The 19,558-nt window shown below is 39.8% G+C and overlaps 1 protein-coding gene across 1 annotated transcript in view; it reads right to left on the reverse strand.

Moving 5' to 3' along the window:
- DNAH7 (dynein axonemal heavy chain 7) overlaps positions 1 to 19,558 on the reverse strand; it is a gene marked incomplete at both ends in the record, with an annotated part of 241,149 nt that overhangs the window by 157,307 nt on the left and 64,284 nt on the right. Inside the window, 3 exons of the mRNA XM_080932888.1 lie at positions 1,288 to 1,428; positions 2,901 to 3,099; positions 5,106 to 5,299. Coding sequence (XP_080789014.1) covers positions 1,288 to 1,428; positions 2,901 to 3,099; positions 5,106 to 5,299 — 534 coding nt within the window. The remainder of the gene's footprint in view (positions 1 to 1,287; positions 1,429 to 2,900; positions 3,100 to 5,105; positions 5,300 to 19,558) is intronic.

Raw genomic sequence — 19,558 nt, forward strand, 5'->3', positions numbered from 1 at the left:
CTCACACACTCTCACACACACTCACATACACACACTCTCTCACACACACTTGCACACTCACACACACACTCACACAGACACATTCACACACACACTCTCTCGCACACACTCACACACACACTCACTCACACACACACACACACACACACACACACACACAAGCATGTGGCTTGAGGATCTATGTGGAAGAGGGGGTCACTCAAAATCCCTGCAAGAACAAAGGGAAGTAGTCACAGAATCATCCCCTAGCTGGGAAGCTTTTGTCATTTAATTGCAGCTTCCTCCACAGAGTGACCCTTGGTATGTAAACCACACTCCAGGGCAAGCCTCACTCCCAGAAGTAGTCAGGTAATAGGAACTGAACTTGATAGGTTAAAATAAATGTCTGACCTATTAAATGTACAAGAATCAGAAGGAGCTCTGAGACATACATTATTACAGTGCTGGTAAGGAAATATAAATGATAACATGGCTCTTTAAATCAAAGTTTTTAACAAAAATGTGATTTCTAACTTGCAGCATGTTTCAAATTCTCAAGTGTATGCAGATTAAAGCCACATAGGCTTTCTTTAGCTCTCCAACATTCCCCAAGGCTCAAAGACAAATGGAAGCTTGTAAAGTGAATTCACATGGGAACTCGAAAATGCTTCGTCCCAGCTCTTTCCCAGTTGAGTCAGTGTCCAACACAACGTGCTGGATGATGTGTACACTCACAGTATCTGCGACTCACAAAGAAATGTTAAATGTCCCTTCACTCAAAAAACGGGCATCACATGGAGGGTAATGTACTGGTTTGGTTTTAAAATCAATGGCAGCCATCAAAATAATATTGTTAAACCCATAACTCAAGCATGTTTGAATATTTGGTATTGAGCAAAACTCAAAATGTTCATTTATTCAAAATCAGTACATTAAAACTAAAAATAGTCAAAATAAGTGAGCAGATGCTTTGTCTGCACAGGGCACAAGAGAGACTCTGTCATTCCAGATCCCCCTGACGTTTCTGAGCATTGGAACTCTCCTGGTTCTAGGACCATATTTGTAAAGATAAGACTGCAAACAACAAGAGAAGCACCCTTGACTCTGATGTGATGTGAATAAAGATACGGTTTGCAAAGAAATCTTGGATAATCTTTCTCTATATGCTTTATTTTTAAAACCTATAACTTGGCTTGTAGCAGAAAGTATATTTTTGAACAGACAGTCTTCATTGTATACTTTAGCAGGAGTGTATTCTTGGCATAACTATTTCCCAAGTCTTGAAAAAGGTGAGGAATAAAAGCTTACCTGTTGCCCTTCAGCTATAGCAGTTTGGACTTCCATCGTCCAAAAGGTTTGAGATACACAGAGAACAGTCTGTCCGGGCCAATCTCTTACCCAATTGATTCGCTCATTTTTTGTATAGGCAGCAATTGCATCTCCAATCACCTAATTTTTTAAAAAATGGTAAAAATGAACATTATAGAAAAAAGATACCCATTGAAGAGCTGAACTATTAAATTAAATCAAACCATCTCAAAGAAAAGCAAGAGACAACAAATAAAACTTTCAAACTGAATGTCCTTCTCCTCTACTACCTAGTAGTCTGTCCATCCCCCTGACTCCCTCTCACTCTTTGTCTTTTTCTTAATAATCCTCCGTTCACTCCCTGGCAACTGGTTGCTTGCTCTGCCTCTTGGCTTATGGTTGACTTTATTTAATCCCATTTACAATATTCAAGCAGAAAGCTCTTAGATTAAAGGTATGTCCTAAGGCTGAGTTACGACACAACTAAAAACAGCTTTTTCCAGCAAATTATACAATCTCCGGGTTCACAGTGTGATCATATATCCTGCAATAAACTTGCATACATGTTCTAAAAGATTTATTTAGAGTTATAACACTATACCACATGGTGACATGAGACACCCACGTTTGAATTAACTTCTCCAATACCGCATGTGAAGAAACGGAAAAGAGATTAAGTTGACATTAGTTAGTTATGCTCCCTTCACGCTCCCTGATAATTCATAGTTTTTATTGTTATACTAAAAATTTGATTACTAATACAATAGTAAAATGAATTTAAGCACCCATTTTCTACTTAACGGCATGACACACAGAAAAATTATCAATGATTGTCCCAACAGTGTGTTGTGAGATGTGGAAAACAGGAGGTTATAGGCTAGGGAAAGTATGTGTGATTTTCTGGTGTCCTGATGGGTATTCCACACACACAGAGCATTAAGATCCACATACACCAAGTCTGTGAACTACACGGAGATGCTTCCTAGGGCAGACTAAACCAAATTACATAAGCAACAGCATGCCTTGTCACGGTGAAAGCCCCCACACAGCTGTGCGCAGTCAGGCAGACATGCTGCTACAGCCTGAGTGACGCTGGCAGAGATGGCATTTTTGTTCCACCTTACATGAGTCATTGCAAAATAACCATCTCGGATCTGCTCATTTCCTCTTACATCATCTGCAGTGGTTATTGCTGATAACTCAGTGAGTTTGAGTCAATGTAGAGCCCTCTCTGCGCATGTCTGTCAGTGTTTCCAGACAGGTCTAACTGAGGAGGAAAGATCCACCCCAATGTGGGCAACATTGTCCCACACAGTAGGTTATCATGAGTAAATCAAATGAAAAATAAGAAAGCAAGCTGAGTACCAGCATCCACCTCTCTGTCTTCCACATTGTGACGGACTGTGTCCCTTTAAACTGTGAGCCTGAAATGCCTTTGTCAGACATTCTGTAACAGCAAGGAGGAACTAATGCATTCTTTATCAATTAGACTTTGAATAGTAGTTTATGCCTTATAAATTACTACCTGTTTACCAGTGTACTTATCAATGACATATTTGTACAACATTAATAATCCACTGTTTTCTCCTAAAAATATAAATATAGTCAACTACCTTGTGAATGGACTGAATCATTATCCTCTCTAACTCAACCAACCACTTCTCCACCTGGCCCCTGGCTTTGGCTGTTGAAATGGTTTCTATGAGCTCCACGACTTCATCCTCACTACTCTTCATGTGTGTAATATCCAGAGTTTCTGTAAATTCAACCTTTGCAATTCCTTCAAAGCACTTCTTGAGGTGAGGCTGCACTCTGTTGGGAAAAACAATTAAACAACCGATCAATGTAATATAGCTCGTACCACGTCAGGGTTCTTTGCATGCACATCTTCATTTAACATTTTAATGGGTACAAAGCATGTCTTTGTTGTCAGTGCATTGAGCTGAGGGATGCTGAAAGGGATGAGCCAAGCAGTTTTAGGTACAGCATTCTAGCAGGTTGTCCGGCACTGTGAGCCAGTCTTCCAGTGCACACAGCCATTTCAAGTGGGGTCTTCAACAGTGTTAAAATTCACAGGCTGGGCTTTAGGATCTAAGTGCCTTATAGCATGGTGAGTCAACAGGTCTGGCATGCCCACCATCTTTCTGGCTACTGCAACATAGACTGTGACTAACACCTCACTTGGGCACATTTTCGGCTTCACTCATCTTTAAATGAGCAAAGAAAAATAGTGAATAAAACTCAGATGGAAATGTGAGCCTGAACTTACCTGTCCGGACTCAACATTTTCTGTGTGGGTACAAGATAAATAATAAACAAATGTGTTCAATAAAATATTTATTCACTGCCTGTCTTAGGTCAGACCTTTTCCTAAGGACTGAGAAATGTACAATTTAAAAACAAACAAACAAACAACCTAGTGAAATCCTTTGCTGCGGTGGTAGCTTATTCTGCTAAGGAGAAGAAGCAATCAGCACACCTATTAGAGTCCAAGCGTGAGACAGCAAATATGAAGAAGGTGAACAAGACAGAAACAAGCCTTGGGGGGAAGTGGCCAGAGTGGGCAGGCTGTGGGAAGTATGTCATTTTCAGTTGGGTGGATGTGAGTGGCCTCCCTGAGTGGCAGATGTCAGCTCCAGGACCTCCAAGAGATAGATGAAGAGGTCACTGAACACTAATGGAAGGTGCTAAACCAGGGGGTCTTCACCTTCCTTTATCCTTATTGGATATTCTCTGTATTTACATTTCAAATGTTATCCCTCTTCCCCCCACTCCTATTCCCCCTCTCTCTCTCCATGAAGGTACTCCCTCTCCCAACCACCCTCTCCACTTCAGCTCCTTGTCATTCCCCTACACTGGGAAACTGGACCTTCACTGGACCAAACTTCTCCCACTGATGCCAGACAGTGTTATCCTCTGCTACATATGCAACTAGAGTCATGGGCCTCTCCATGTGCCCTTCCTAATGCTGCTACCATTTAATACAGTTCCTGGTGTTGTAGTGACCTTAACCATACATTTTTTCCTTGTTACTTCATAGCTGTCACTTTGCTACTACTATGAATTATAATTTAAATATCTAATTATTATATAAATAATACATTGCAAAAAATAATTTGTAAAGTACTTAAGTGATTAAAAAAGATAAAACTTTTAAAATAAAAATACTCAGAAGGAGTCAAGACCCACAGGTTGAGAACCAGTGAGCAGAGACATGGTGCATTAAGAGGGAGGCTGCCCCAGTTACAGGACAGCTGTAAGGATGGGGTGGGGCAAAGCAAAGGAGAAAAAGCCCACTAAAGATGACCTTCAAACTCTCCGGAATCTTCAGTTCTCTCAATAGCTACAGCTGTCAGCATGTGCTTGTTACAGAAATAACAGGTAAGCAACACCTACCTAAAAATGCAAGCTATTAACTTCATCCCTACTTGTGATATATTTGAGAATGGCACACGTCTGAGACCATAGCAAGCCATAAAAAAGCAACACAATGCATGGGTTTTATTGATGTGTTTTTAAATATGGCTGAAAAGATCGATATGACAAGGAGAGGTGTGCCCTCAAAATCTTAAGAAAATATGCCATAAAATTAAATTTTCAATCCAAGGTCCATGAGATTCAGAAACGCATATTCAGAAGCATTATGTATATTTTCAATAACTGATAACCTATAATTGTAAATAACTTTAGAATATTCTTGTAGAGAGTTTATATAAACATATCTAGATGTCCATTATTATTTATGTTCTATCTTATTCCAAAATATTAAATTCTAATGGACAAATGCAGCCAAGAATCTGGGAATGGACATTACTTACCGGGTGGGATCCTTAGTCTCAGACAGTATCTCAAGGAGCTCATCATTTGACAAGAAAAAGAACCTGGGGAAAAAGAGGCGCTTCTTCTCCAAGTATTCATTCAGCCCTTTAAGAATGAGCTCCAAGAGTTCATTGGACTTTTTCAGCCTCTCCAGCATTCTCTCGATGGTCACAACTGTCAGGACGTGCTTATTCTAAAAACAGTAAGTAAACAGCACTCAGCACTCATCTCAGTTTGATTTCTGTAGTTGTGATAAACACTATGACCAAAAGCAACTCACAGAGGAAAGAGTTCATCTAACGCCTCCAGGTCACAGCCCATCACTGAGGGAACCAAGGATAGAACTCAAGCTGAAACTTGAACACAGGAACTGAACCTGAGACCACAGAAGAGGAGTACTATTCCTCAAGGCTTGCATAGCCTGGTTTTTTACACAACTCAGGACCAAGTGACCGTGTGTCTGTGTGTGTGTGTGTGTGTGTGTGTGTGTGTATGTGTGTATGTATCATCACCCACAGTGGGTAGAACCCTTCCACATCACCAATTACTCAAGAAAACACCCCACAATCATACTCACAGGCCAGTCTGATAAAGTCAATTGCTCATTGGAGATTCCCTCTTACCAGGAGAATTTAGTTTGTATAAAGTTGAGGAAAAACTACCCGTTACAGCATGCAATTCAAAATACTAGTTAGTGATTTTTAATTCTATTTACATTATAGTTAAAATTTTTCATTTAATTGAATGAAGATTATGGGAAATTTGCAAATGGTAGTCTTGAATGTTCTATGCCTGCCACATTCTGTTACACAAAGGTCATGCTGTCTATCCTCAAACCACAGTGTTCCCAACTTTCCACTTTCAACAGGAAGCGAATACAACATTCTAGGAAGGTTACATGAAATTCAAACAAGAGGATGACATTTTAAAAGGAAACAATATCTTTCCATTAATCCAGCCCTATAAAGGATAATAGACAGAAAAATCTAACACAAATCCAAGAAAAATCAAGAAATTTATCATCCTTCAAAAAACTCAAAAGAATATAGTCACACAAACATAATTCTACCTCTAACAACAAAAATAACAGGAAGCAACAATACATTTCCTTAATATCTTATAATATCAATAAACTGAATTCTCTAATAAAAACACATATAATCAAATTAAGGGAAGAAATCAAAATGATAGAGATGAAAAGAACTATTTTTTTAAAAAAATCAACAAAACCAGGAGCCAGATCTTTGAAAAAATCATCAAGATAGATAAACTCTTAGCCAGACTAATCAGAAGGCACAGAGACAGTTGCCATATTTTAAAAAACAGATATAAAAAGGGAGACATAACAACAGAAACCCAGGATATTCAAAAAAATCATCAGGTCCTGCTACAAAAGCCTAGACTCAACAAAACTGGAAAATCTGAAGGAAATGGACAATTTTCTAGACAAATACCAAGTACCAAATTTAAATCAGGACCAGATATACCATCTAAACAGTACCATAACCCCTAAAGAAATAGAAGCAATCATTAAAAGTATCCCAACCAAAAAGAAAGCCCAGGACCAGATGGGTTAATGTAGAATTCTATCAGACCTTCATGGGAGACCTAATACCAATACTCTTCAAACTATTCCACAAAATAGAAACAGAGAAAACACTACCCAATTTATTCTTTGGAGCCACAATTAACCTTATACCTAAACCACACAAAAACCCAACAAAAAAGAACTTCAGACCAATTTCACTTATGAATAACAATGCAAAAACATTCAATAAAATTCTTGCAGACCATATCTAAAATCACATCAAAAAGATCATCCACTATGATCAAGTAGGCTTTATTACAGGGATGCAAGGATGGTTCAATATATGGATATACAACAATGTAATTCACTATATAAACAAACTCAAAGAGGGAAAAAAAAAAACATGATCATCTCATTAGATGCTGAGAAAGCATTTGACAAAATTTAGCACCCTTTAATGATAAAATTCTTGGAAAGATCAGGAATCCAAGGCCCATACCTAAACATAGTAAAAGCAATATACAGCAAACCAGTAGCCAGCATCAAACTAAATGGAGAGAAACATGAAGCAATCCCACTAAAGTTAGAGACTAGACAAGGCTGACCACTCTCTCCCTACCTGTTCAATATAGTACTGGACATCTTGGCCAGAGCAATTAGACAACAAAGGAGGCCAAAGGAATGCATATTGGAAAGGAACACTTCAACAAAGTTGCTAGATATAAAATTAACTCGAACAAATCAGCAGCCTTACTCTACTTAAAGGATAAACAGATTGAGAAAGAAATTAGAAAAACAACACCCTTCACAATAGCCACAAATAGTATAAAATACCTTGGTGTGACTAACCAGGAAAGTGAAAGATTTGTATGACAAAAACTTCAAGTCTCTGAAGAAAGAAATCGAGGAAGACGGAAAGATCTCCCATGCTCATGAATTGGCAGGATTAATACAGTAAAGGTTGCCATCTTGCCAAAAAGAATTTACAGACTCAATGCAATCCCCATCTAAACTCCAACTCAATTCTTCATAGAGTTAGAAAGAGAAATTTGCAAATTCATTTGGAATAGCAAAAAAACCCACTATAGTGAAAACTATTCTCAACAATAAAAAAACTTCTTGGGGAATCACCATCCCTGACCTCCAGCTGTATTACAGATCAATCATAAAAACATGGTATTGGTAGAGACAAGCAGGTAGATCAGTGGAATAGAACTAAAGACCCAGAAATGAACCCACGCAACTATGGTCACTTGATCTTTGACAAAGGAGGTAAAACCATCCAGTGGAAAAAAGACAGAATTTTCAACAAATGGTGCTGGTTCAACTGGTGGTCAACATGTAGAAGAATGCAAATTGGTCCATTCTTATCTCCTGTACAAAGCTCAAGTCTACGTGGATCAAGGGCCTCCACATAAAACCAGAGACACTGAAGCTAATAAAAAAGAAAATGGGGAAGAGCCTAGATACATAGGCACTGGGGTAAATTTCTTGAACAGAACACCAATGGCTTATGTTCTAAAATTGAGAATAAACAAGTGGGACCTCATAAAATTTCAAAGCTTCTTTAAGGCAAAGAACATTGTCAATAGGACAAAACAGCAGCCAACAGATTGGGAAAAGATCTTAACCAATCCTACATCTGAAAGTGGGCTAATATCCAAAACATACAAAGTACTCAAAAAGTTAGACTCCAGAGAATCAAATAACCTTATTAAAAAATGGGGGACAGAGCTAAACAAAGAATTCTCAACTGAGGAATATCAAATGGTTGAGAAGTACCTAAAGAAATGTTCATCATCCTTAGTCATCAGGGAAATGCAAATCAAAACAACCCTGAGATTCCACCTCATACCAGTCAGAGTGGCTGAGATAAAAAACTCAGGTGACAGCAGATTCTGGCAAGAAAGAGGAACACTCCTCCATTGTTGGTGGGATTGCAAGCTGGTACAACCACTTGGACATAGTACTACCTGAGGACCCAGCTATACCATTCCTGGGCATATAGCCAAAAGATGCTCCAACATCTAACAAGGACACATGCTCCACCATGTTTATAGCAGCCTTATTTATGATAGCCACAAGGTGGAAAGAACTCGGATGTCCTTCAACAGAGAAATGGATACAGAAAATGTTGTACATTTACACAATGGAGTACTACTCAGCTATTGAAAACAACGACTTTATGAAATTCTTAGGCAAATGGATGGAACTAGAAAATATCATCCTGAGTGAGGTAACCCAGTCACAAAAGAACACACATGGTATGCACTCACTCATAAGTTGATATTAGCTCAAAAGCTTAGAATACCCAAGATACAATTCACAGACCACATGAAGCTCAAGAAGGACAAGCAAAGTGTGGATGCTTCAGTCCTTCTTAGAAGGGGGAACAAAATATTAATGGGAGGTAATATGGAGACAAGGCTTGGAGTAGAGACTGAAGCAAAGGCCATCGAGAGACTGCCCCCACCTGGCCATCCAGCCCATATTCAGTAACCAAACCTAAACAATATTGCTGATACCAAGAAGTACATGCTGACAGGAGCCTGATATAGCTGCCTTCTGAGAGGCTTTGTCAGATCATGACAAATACAGAGGTGGATACTCACAGCCAACCATTAACTGAGAATGAGGTTCTTAATGGAAGAGTTAGAGAAGGATTTGAAGGAGTTGAAGGGATTTGCAACCCCATAGGAACAACAATACCAACCAACCAGAGCTTTCAGAGTTTAAACCACTATCCAATGAGTGCACACAGAGAGGCCCACGGCTCCAGCTGTATATGTAGCAGAGGATGGTCTTGTTGGGCATCAATGGGAGGAGAGGCCCCTGGTCCTGTGAATGCTCTATGTCCTGGTGTAGGGGAATGGCGGAGTGGGGAGCGGGGAGTGGGTGGGTGGGTGGGGAACACCCTCATGGAAGCACAGGGGGTTTCTGGAGGGTAAAATGGGGGTGACATTTTAAATGTAAATAAATGCAAAGAGAAAACACTGATTTTAAGGTTAACTAGTAAGTCAGTCGCAGTGAAACATGACAGAAAGGTATCCCAAAATATCAGTTGAAAAACTGCTTCACATACAAATTTCATTCTAGGTCTAGAGATGGGGCTAAATCATTCTTAAACAACTGCAGGGCCCTGTTTCAATTCCCAGCACCAGCGAAAAGAAAACTCTCTCCCTTTTCATGAGTCTCTCATACTTGTTTTTTCGTTACTGTGCTTTTGGCTTTTCCTTTTTTAAATTTCGGGCCTCAGGTTTGCTGTGCAGCTCTCCTGGAGCTCCTTGTGAGCTCTCACGTCTCCCTCCTTTGCGCCGGCACACTGCCTCTGTAACGCCACCACCCCGGGCTCTTGTTTAATAATGTGAACAGGGCCGGAAAGGCAGCATGGTTTGCTTTGTGTTGAATTATAATGATGTAACAAAACACAATAATGTAGCAAAGAAAAATAACTATCATTAATACCTGTCCCACTGATAAATTATGAAACACGCACAGAGAGCGGTTAAGGAATCTCACATTTTTAAAGGCATTTCATTGCAATTCTCAGAATAGTTTGTGTTTCAAATAGACAGTTAATATATATTCCCTCTCCCTCCTTTGTCTCAGTCTCTGGACTCTGTCTTTATCTCCCTGTCCCTGTCCCCCCACCTCTCTCTCTCTCTCTCTCTCTCTCTCTCTCACACACACACACACACACACACACACACACACACACACACTGAAAGAGAGAGAAACTCAGAACATAATTATTAAATGTGCAAGTCATGCAGTGTGGACTAGTAGTAGTGTTATAAGCCTAAATTTAAAATCCAAAATAGTGTTCTTTGAGCGCCACCATCTGGAAGAAAATGTGCTTCTCTTGTTTGAAAAAAATTATTGTTAATACAAGTGAAATTTTTCTCTCACAAATTAACAATAATTGTTTGGTTTGAACTCTGTTAGCTTACTATAATTTGACTAATTTAGGCCTGATATTTAAAAGTCACGATGTTCACCTTTAGAACAACTGGGTTGTGATCAGTAAATAATCTCTGATTATTAATCTCCGATCAACATCAAATAATCCCTCCAAAAAAATTCAGGTACAGTTCATAAGCTGACTATCTCCTATCTGAAATGCTTAGTGACAGACATGTTTTAAATTTCAAAGCTTTCTGGGTTGTGAAATATTTGTATATACCTTACTAGTTGAACAACTTAAATCTGAAAGTCAAAAATCCAAATAAAAGCTTCAGAATTTGAGGCAACACAGGTTTTGAATGAGATATGTATGCTAGGGCCGCTCTTAGTTCCTGGGGGACAATTCTACTTAGCCAGGTTAGCTCAATGGCTCTGAGTCAAATACAAACTTCCAAATGGTCTGTAAGCATTTGCATATGGACTAAAACCACAGAAAGGTGTCCTTATATGCCTGGAAGCTTACTCACATGAAGGCAGACTTTGTGAAGGATAAAGCAAAGGCCCCCAGTGAGACACACTGACTTCTACCCTGCCCTCTACTCCCTTGTACCTGTCCAATCACAGATCATGTGTTTAATCTCTATGCTTTATATCAGGGAAGAGAGCTTTCTCAAAGTTGGTGTAAAGACAGACACGTCTGAGAATGGTGGGCCCTGCAAGTGATTTGCTTAGATAAACAGCAAAGTGCTTTAATGGACGTTACTATAAATTTCAACTTTAGCATGGCTTCCTTTGATCCCTTATGCACATCATAATCTTTGGTTAAGGAAATGGTGTGTGTGTGTGTGTGTGTGTGTGTGTGTGTGTTGTTCATAACCATGGCCAAATGAGGTCAGATGAAGTTGACTGACATGCCCAGACCAAATGACCTGAGGAGCCTGAAGCTTTCATTTTGGCAAACGGAGAAAGATTTATCATCTCCGCGGCCCGGAGATTTACAGGAAATGTAACCTGTATATGCATGATGGAATTAAGCTCCAGCCACTTAATAAACTTCTGGAGGAATTACCTTCCTTATCCTAAATCCCCAGACAACAGAGAGCAGGTAAGGACCTCATTAAAGCTCTAGCACTCAGAGTGGGAAGGCAGGCTGACCGCACAGACCCACAAGACTCTTCCGCTCTGAGAATCCAGTTCTGTCAGGAATTAGAAATCTTTAAGACCCAGAACATTAATATAGATCCCAGGGACCATTTACCTAAAATTAAATTTTCTGAGATTTTTTTTCAGTATAAACTCAGAAATCTTTAGAAATAGCAACAATTCCAGGATCAGTCCTGATTATTCAATAGCTAGCTGTCAAAGACCCAGCTGTGTTAGCCACTTCTTGGGACTTGGTAACAGCAGTGAACCTAACAAAGGTCCCAGACTCCATGGACAGTGAGGAACACAAAACAAATGACAGAAGTGACGACTGATAAGCTGCACATTTGTCACATCCTCTCGTGTCCTTCTTACACTGGGAAGATGCTGGGAATGAATGTTCTATGGTGACCTGTGCCAAGCAGCTCCAGCCCTGTCATTTTTCCAGTAGCGTGCACTTACGTATGGTCCCGGTGTCATGTTTTGGTTGTTCTCAGCACATGGCAAGCCTTTATTATTGCCCCTGCTGAGGAGATCTGAGATCATTGATCTCTGGTGTCACGACCCTGACGTGACGAGCAGCGTGACTCACACCACATAAAACAGCAACTTAATCAATCCAGCTGCTCCCCACCCCTCTGCTGCTCCCTCACACACAGCGGCGTTTAAACTAGAGCAATTAATAACATCACAATGGTTTCCCACTGTTTAAGAGAAATTAGGGCGATATATCTCACCTTGTTCAAAAACTAGGAATTCGGGGAAGGTCTGCTGAAAGCCAGGACAGGCTGAGTGCCAAGGTCACTGTGACAAACAGTTAACAACGCTGTGAATGCAAAGTTCTGGGTGGGAATAAAAATACCAGCACAGTGGACACATGAACAGGAAATAACAGTTTTATGGCACACATGGAGAAGGGCCCCATGGTCTAGAAAGAAAGACATCTATGGCCACAGCCCTCTTCTAAGACAGGAGCACTGAGAAAGCTGCAGATCAAAAAGTTAAGTCTGCAGAGGTTGAGCTACAATGTTTAAGGAAAGATACTGGGAGTGCACAGTGGAACAGTCATTGCTATGCAGACATTACAAGTTACCCAGAAGCTCTAGTACGGGAACCGATAAAGATGGCCACACTGAAAGACTGAATTTGAAATATAAGAAAAACAGTCTTTCGCCCTCTAAGACTTTCACAGCTATAAAGAAAATCCTAAGGCCAAGATTAAACCAAGATTAAAGAACAGGCTGAGTCTCTCTGTGAGAGACTGATTCTAAGTTGAAACCAGTACTTACTTACTGTCAAAGTAACTTTTATTTTCCAGATGTAATTGTCTCAGAGTCTTACTGATGAATAAGCTCACCCTTTCTAGCACTTTCTGAAATCTGGCTGGCTGGTTCAACTCAGCTGTTCTAGCCCAATATCCTCTCCAAGCTGACTGATTCAAACTGGTTTTTCTCTGCTTCTGACTGACTTGCTCTGCTTGACCTCAGAACAACTCTGTTAATCTGTTCTAAACTTTTGGCTCCTCATTCTCTGGCTTCTGAATTGTGTCTGGCTTATAAAATTGTCCCCAATAAAACTCCTTCTGATACCTGTCTAGTTTTTCTCTATGTTCTCTCTCTGTTTCTGTCTCTGTCTCTGTCTCTGTCTGTCTCTCTCTCTCTCTCTCTCTCACACACACACACACACACACACTTACACACACACTTACATGTACACACACACTCAGACACACTCACAATAACATTTCACATACAGGACAAAGTACAAGTAACTTTCTTTCTGAGCATGACTTATTTTGCTTAACATAATGATCTCTAGGTTCTATCCCCCCCTTTTTTTTTCAAAAAAGGGCATAATTTATTTTTTTCACAGGTGAATAAAATTCCATTGTGTATAGAAATATCCCTAAGATAAACACTATTCTTCTATTCTTCAGACTGTTCTATGACTTTTCTATGCACCAAGAAGCTAAAAACTTCCTCCCCACCAAAAAAAAAAAAAAAAAAAAAAAAAAAAAAAAAAAAAAAAAAAAACCATGAATATATAAGTGGAACTTGTTAAGAGGACAAAGGGCATCAACAGAAATGGGAAGGGCATGAAAGAACAATGAAAATACAACCAAAGCACATTATACTTTGTTATGTGTGAAGCTCTTATAATGAAACTCATTATATATAATTAATTAATATATGTTAATAAAACATCTTATATTTATAATATGATTTATCATAACTTTTGTGTGTATTGGTCTAAAACTAAACCCAAGATATCTCTGAGGCATGCATATAGCAAGTTAGACAGCAGATACTACAACAGGAAGAGGAGGGAGGTGAAGTACCAAAACAAAAAGGCAATTCCATTTAAAATAAAGTGCTTTGTGTATGTGCTTCTTCATAAGGGTGATGGTGAGCCGACTCCAAGGATGCAAGGTGCTTCTGCAAAGACATTTACAGAAAGCATCTCAGGGAAAAAGCTTTGCCAACTTAACAGCTAGAAAGAATTCTATGAGGGATATAAAGAGGAAGAGGATGGGAGAGTGAAGGAGGAAGAGAAAAAGGAGCATGAGGAAGACTGAGAGGCAAGGAGGAAAGGGGAGGGGGATGGGGAGGAGGAAGGAGCCAGGGAAGGAATGGGGAGGGGAGGACAGGGGATAGGAGGGGAGGATAAAGGAAGAGGACAGGTAAAGTAGGTGTTCTCTGTCCTTACCAAAAGGTAAAGGGATGTCACAGCCTATCCAAATTTCCCACTCAGTGTAAGAATCCCTGGCATGTCCCTACACAGACTGCTTTCCCCCCTGACACTGAGAATACTTAATCTAGTAAGACAGTGCGACATTTCAATAACAGAAGCCAAAAGTTTAGAAGCTGACTTGTTCTGAGTATCTTATTGAATGAACTGGTAAATGTGGAAACCCTGTTTTCATGCTTCCAACCCCAGTCTCACACCGTTTGTATCCTAAGCCATATATTTGGCATTAATAAGGACCATATCCCTTAAAATGCATCCATATGCATGGACTGTCATCTTCCCTCAGCACAGCGAATAAATGAGTGTTTCTACTTCTGTGAGCCATTCTGCTTTTTATGAGGTCAATGATCATAGTAGGACCTATAAATCTCATGAGTGTCAGTCAGTTGCCTCATTTCCCTTATAATGTGAGTTCCTTGGGAGAAGCAATGTTGTGTGGAAGAAGCAAAAAGGAATAAGTCAGGCAGGAAGTCAGTGAGTGACAGTGCTTGAAGATGCTTGGCACGCAAAAGAGAGAAAGCACTATCTGCTGCAGACAATCACTGCTCTCCTCCATGATGAAAAAACCCCAGTGCATTCACCTCCTTCTTCAGGGCTGCATGACTCCTGCAGGTGAGGTGATCTCTCCAAAGCATTATGTGAACATCTGCTTTCGAGGGCTGGGATAGTCGTGTAGGCTCAATAGTGGTAAGCCTTCATACAGCCCCACTGCAGCCACTGGGATTTCTTTGCCCTTTGTCCAAATTGATCACAGGTATGCTTGATGAGAAGAGTTTTAGCTTTTGCTTATCCTGCTTTGATTATGAACTCCCTTGACCCTCAAAGGTTCTCCAGGTTGGATAATATATTACACCATGCCTTTATTTCATAGCTCACTGTGCACACACTGGATGATGCTAGCTGACATTCAAAAAATACGTCAACTGTTCAACTGAATAATGGAAAATTTGTCAACTGGTCAACTGTATAATTATGTATGTCCTTTTGTAGTTGTGCCCTGTACTAAGCATTCATTTAGAATGTAAGTACGCTCATGGCATAGTCTAGTCTGTGAGCCTTTATATACTTCCTCCTCCTCAAACTTTCTTGATACAAATCCTTTAAATCTTGGTTCTTCTAACAAGCATGCTACTCACATTGATCTTGTGGGATACACTGTGTGGAGGTGTGTCCCTGTACAGTCAGCTGTTAATCCTGTACTGGAAAAGAACTAAATACGAGCTGGATCTTGGTATTATTATTTCTATGGCCCATCACTAGTCTCGTATTTTATAAATATTTGTTCCTTCCTCACCTGCCTGAGGCAATTTAGAATTGTATTTGGTTGGCTTTGATAAAGAGTGGAATTTCCAGGCAGAGACAGAGATTCTGGGAGAAGAACTGAGAGATATCAGCTAGCAGGCACAGAAGTGAGTAGATGGACCAGACCCGAACAGAGAGGGACACCTGGCCATGTGGTAGGACATAGTGCCAAGATTGGTAGGGTTGGGGTAGCTGGGAGACTGTCCTCCCTGAAAGGCCTAAGCTTTAAAATATTAAGTCTCTGTGTCATTATTTATATAAGTGGTAGGTCCAAGAAAGTCCCGTTATAATGATCAGTGCAAGGCTACACTTAAGATTTTAAAGTAAGTCACTAATAAGCTCAGCTGGTATATTGGGAGGGTCCCTTCCTACTGCTCTGGAAGGCTACCCATAGGGTCTACTTCTGAAAGGCACTGGCATACTTTACATAAGTGTTTATAAACTGAGGTCTAATTTCCCTTAGGTCATATCAAAGATTTTACTTCATTTTACTAAAATAAAACATAGAGGTTGTTTGACTAACAGAACCACTCATGCCTCTTGGAGTCTCTGATAGCTGTATTCACATCAACACATTTGGCCATATCTAAACTCCCCAGAAAAGCATTACAATACAATGCTACCCGTATTTTCTATGGCCCTGCCAAGACTTCTAGTAAGAGTCAGCAGAATGTGAGATGCTGAATACTGTGGGTCAAGCACACTCAAATATCCCCCCTCCCTTTCAGCTCTCACCATCCCTTTCTTTCAGTGAAGAACCACATTTCCCAGAACAAGTCTGGCAAGAGTGTAGAATTATAATCAAAGTCAGCAAGTCACTGGATTTGACTCTATATTTTGGAATACGTCAAGCCCCAGCTTTCAGAAAAGCAATTACAGATGGTTTTTGCCCTTGAAAATATCTTAAGCAGAGAATTTAAAATATTAAATTATGATATTTCATTAAATCTCTGGTGTTTAGAAAAATTATTGCTACTGTGGACTTGGTTTAATGTTTGTATTATGGGTTCCCAAATTGCACAAGAATCCCACATGTAAGATGTTGTGGGTCTCTGGCCCAAGTTGGTTCTAATTGATAAATAAAGTTGTGGACCACCAATGGCTGGGCAAGGTGAGAGGTGGAACTTAAAATATCCCAGGCAAGGGAATCAGGAAAGAAAAAGAAGAACTTAGTACCACCATGCCAGGGAGGCAGAAGGACCTGGCTTGAAAGCTACAGAAGAGAGAGCATACAATCATCTAAGAGTCAGGAAAGAGCATAACCAGATTCTTCCTCCAACCCCTTTAGATCTGGGGTGGCAAATAGATTTTAGTAAGTAATAGTTTAGGAATATTGGAGGGGAGGTGTTAGCAATGTGAAAGTTTGGGAGTGGCCCACACATTGAGTCAATTAAGTCATATCATATACAGGCATGTGTGGCGTGTGTGTGTGTGTGTGTGTGTGTGTGTGTGTGTGTGTGTCATAATTCTTTAATCCTTTTTTACAATCCAGTCTTTATCCCCCTCTCAAGCCACCCTCTAACTGTTCACCCTCCCATACCTCCTCCTCCTGCCACATATCCAAGAGAATGTTCCCATACCCAGCCCATCAGACCTCCCCACTCCCTGGTGCCTCGAGTCTCTCAAGGGTTAGGTGCATATTCTCTCACTGAGGCACACCAGGCAGTCCTCTTATGTATATGTGCTGGGTGCCCCATATCAGCTGGTGTATGTTGCCTTGTTGGTGGTTCAGTGTCTTTTAGTGAGAAACTCATCCTGCCACCATTGCCACCACTATCGAGCAGATTAAAACAAATTAACCAACTACAGCAACAGATGGTACCCAAAGTGAGACTCAAACTCATTATTAAAATTTAATTAGAGCTTCCTGTCTCCATCTGAGCCCAGAACTAAGGCTGGCCCATAGCTCTCCATACCAAAATCCTGTCTGGAGAGAGCTGGTCTCCCAGGAGGGCTTTCACTCCTAAGCCCACAGGTGAGACCAATAATTTCACACCAATAACTGTCCAAAGAGGGACCCACCAGGAGTGCACATGGCAAGGGAAACACAGAGCAGCTGGGACAGGATACATCCAGTTTTCATATGTATGTGCCCAGAGCTAAGGTTGTTCCACAACCCTCCCAACCCAAATCCTGGCCAAAGGAGTACTCTCACTCCTAAGACCACAGACTCATGGGACCACAGGAGGAACAAGCTTCAGTAAGAGACAGCAAAACCAACTAGTATCAGAGATAACCAGATGGTGAGAAACAAGTGCAAGAACCTCAGCAACAGAAACCAAGGCTATTTGGCATTGTGAGAACCTAGTTCTCCTACTACAGCAAGTCCTGAATACCTCAACACACTGGAAAAGCAAGATTTGAATTTAAAATAATTTCTCGTGATGATGATAGAGGTCTTTAAGAAGGATATAAAAAAATCCCCTTAAAGAAATACAGGAGAACACAGGTAAACAAGTAGAAGCCCTTATAGAGGAAACACAAAAATCCCTTAAAGAACTCCAGAAAAACACAACCAAACAGGTGAAGAAATTGAACAAAACAATACAGGATATAAAAATAGAAACAATCAAGAAATCACAAAGAGAGACAACCCCCCCCCAAAAAAAAACCCCAGGAAAGTAATCAGGAGTCATAGATGCAAGCATCATCATCAAAAGATACCATAGAAAACATTGACATAACAGTCAAAGAAAATGCAAAATGCAAAAAGTTCCTAACCCAAAACATCCAGGAAGTCCAAGACACAATGAGAAGACCAAATCTAAGGATAGAAGAGAACAAACATTCCCAACATAAGGGGACAGTAAATATCTTCAATAAAATTATAGAAGAAATCTTCCCTAACCTAAAGAAAGAGATGCCCATGAACATCCCTAACTTAAAGGGATGGCCATAAATTTACAAGAAGCATACAAAACTCTAAATAGATTGGACCAGAAAAGAAATCCCTTCTATCACATAATATTCAAAACACTAAATGCACAAAAGAAAAAAAGAATGTTAAAAGTACTAAGGGGAAAGGTCAAATAACATATAAAGGCAGATGTATCAGAATTACACCAGACTTCTCAACAGAGACTATGAAAGCTAGAAGATCTTGGGCAAATGTCATACCAAGAACACAAATGCCAGCCCTGCAGCCAAAGATACTACATCCAGCAAAATTCTCAATTACCGTAATGGAGAAATCAAGATATTCCACAACAAAACCAAATTTATACAATATATGATTCCACAAAACCAGCACTACAAAGGATCATAGATGAAAACCTCCAACATAAGGAGGGAAACTACACCCTAAGAAAAGGAAGAAAGTAATCTTCCTTCAACAAACCCAAAAGAAGATAGCCACAAAAACATAATTCTACCTGTAAAAACAAAAATAACAGGAAAGAACAATCACTATTCCTTAATATCTCTTAACATCAATGGGATTAATTCCCCAATACAAAGACCTAGACTAACAGACTGAATGTGTAAACAGAATCCAACATTTTGTTGTATACAGGAAATACACCTCAGTGACAAAGACAAACACTACCTCAGAGTAAAAGGCTGGAAAACAAATTTTCCAAACAAATGGTCCAAAGAAACAAACCAGAGTAGCCATTCTAACAGTGAACAAAATAAATTTTCAAACAAACTTTATCAAAAACAAAAAGAAAGAAGAACACTTCATACTCATCAAAGAAAAAAAATCTACCAAGATGAACTTTTAATTCTGAACATCTATGCTCCAAATGCAAAGACACCCACATTCATAAAAGAAACTTTACTAAAGCTCAAAGCATATACTGTACCACACACAACAATAGTGGGAGATTT

The sequence above is a fragment of the Micromys minutus genome (assembly GCF_963924665.1).
Source record: "Micromys minutus genome assembly, chromosome: 19".
NCBI classification, from domain to species: Eukaryota; Metazoa; Chordata; class Mammalia; order Rodentia; family Muridae; genus Micromys; species Micromys minutus.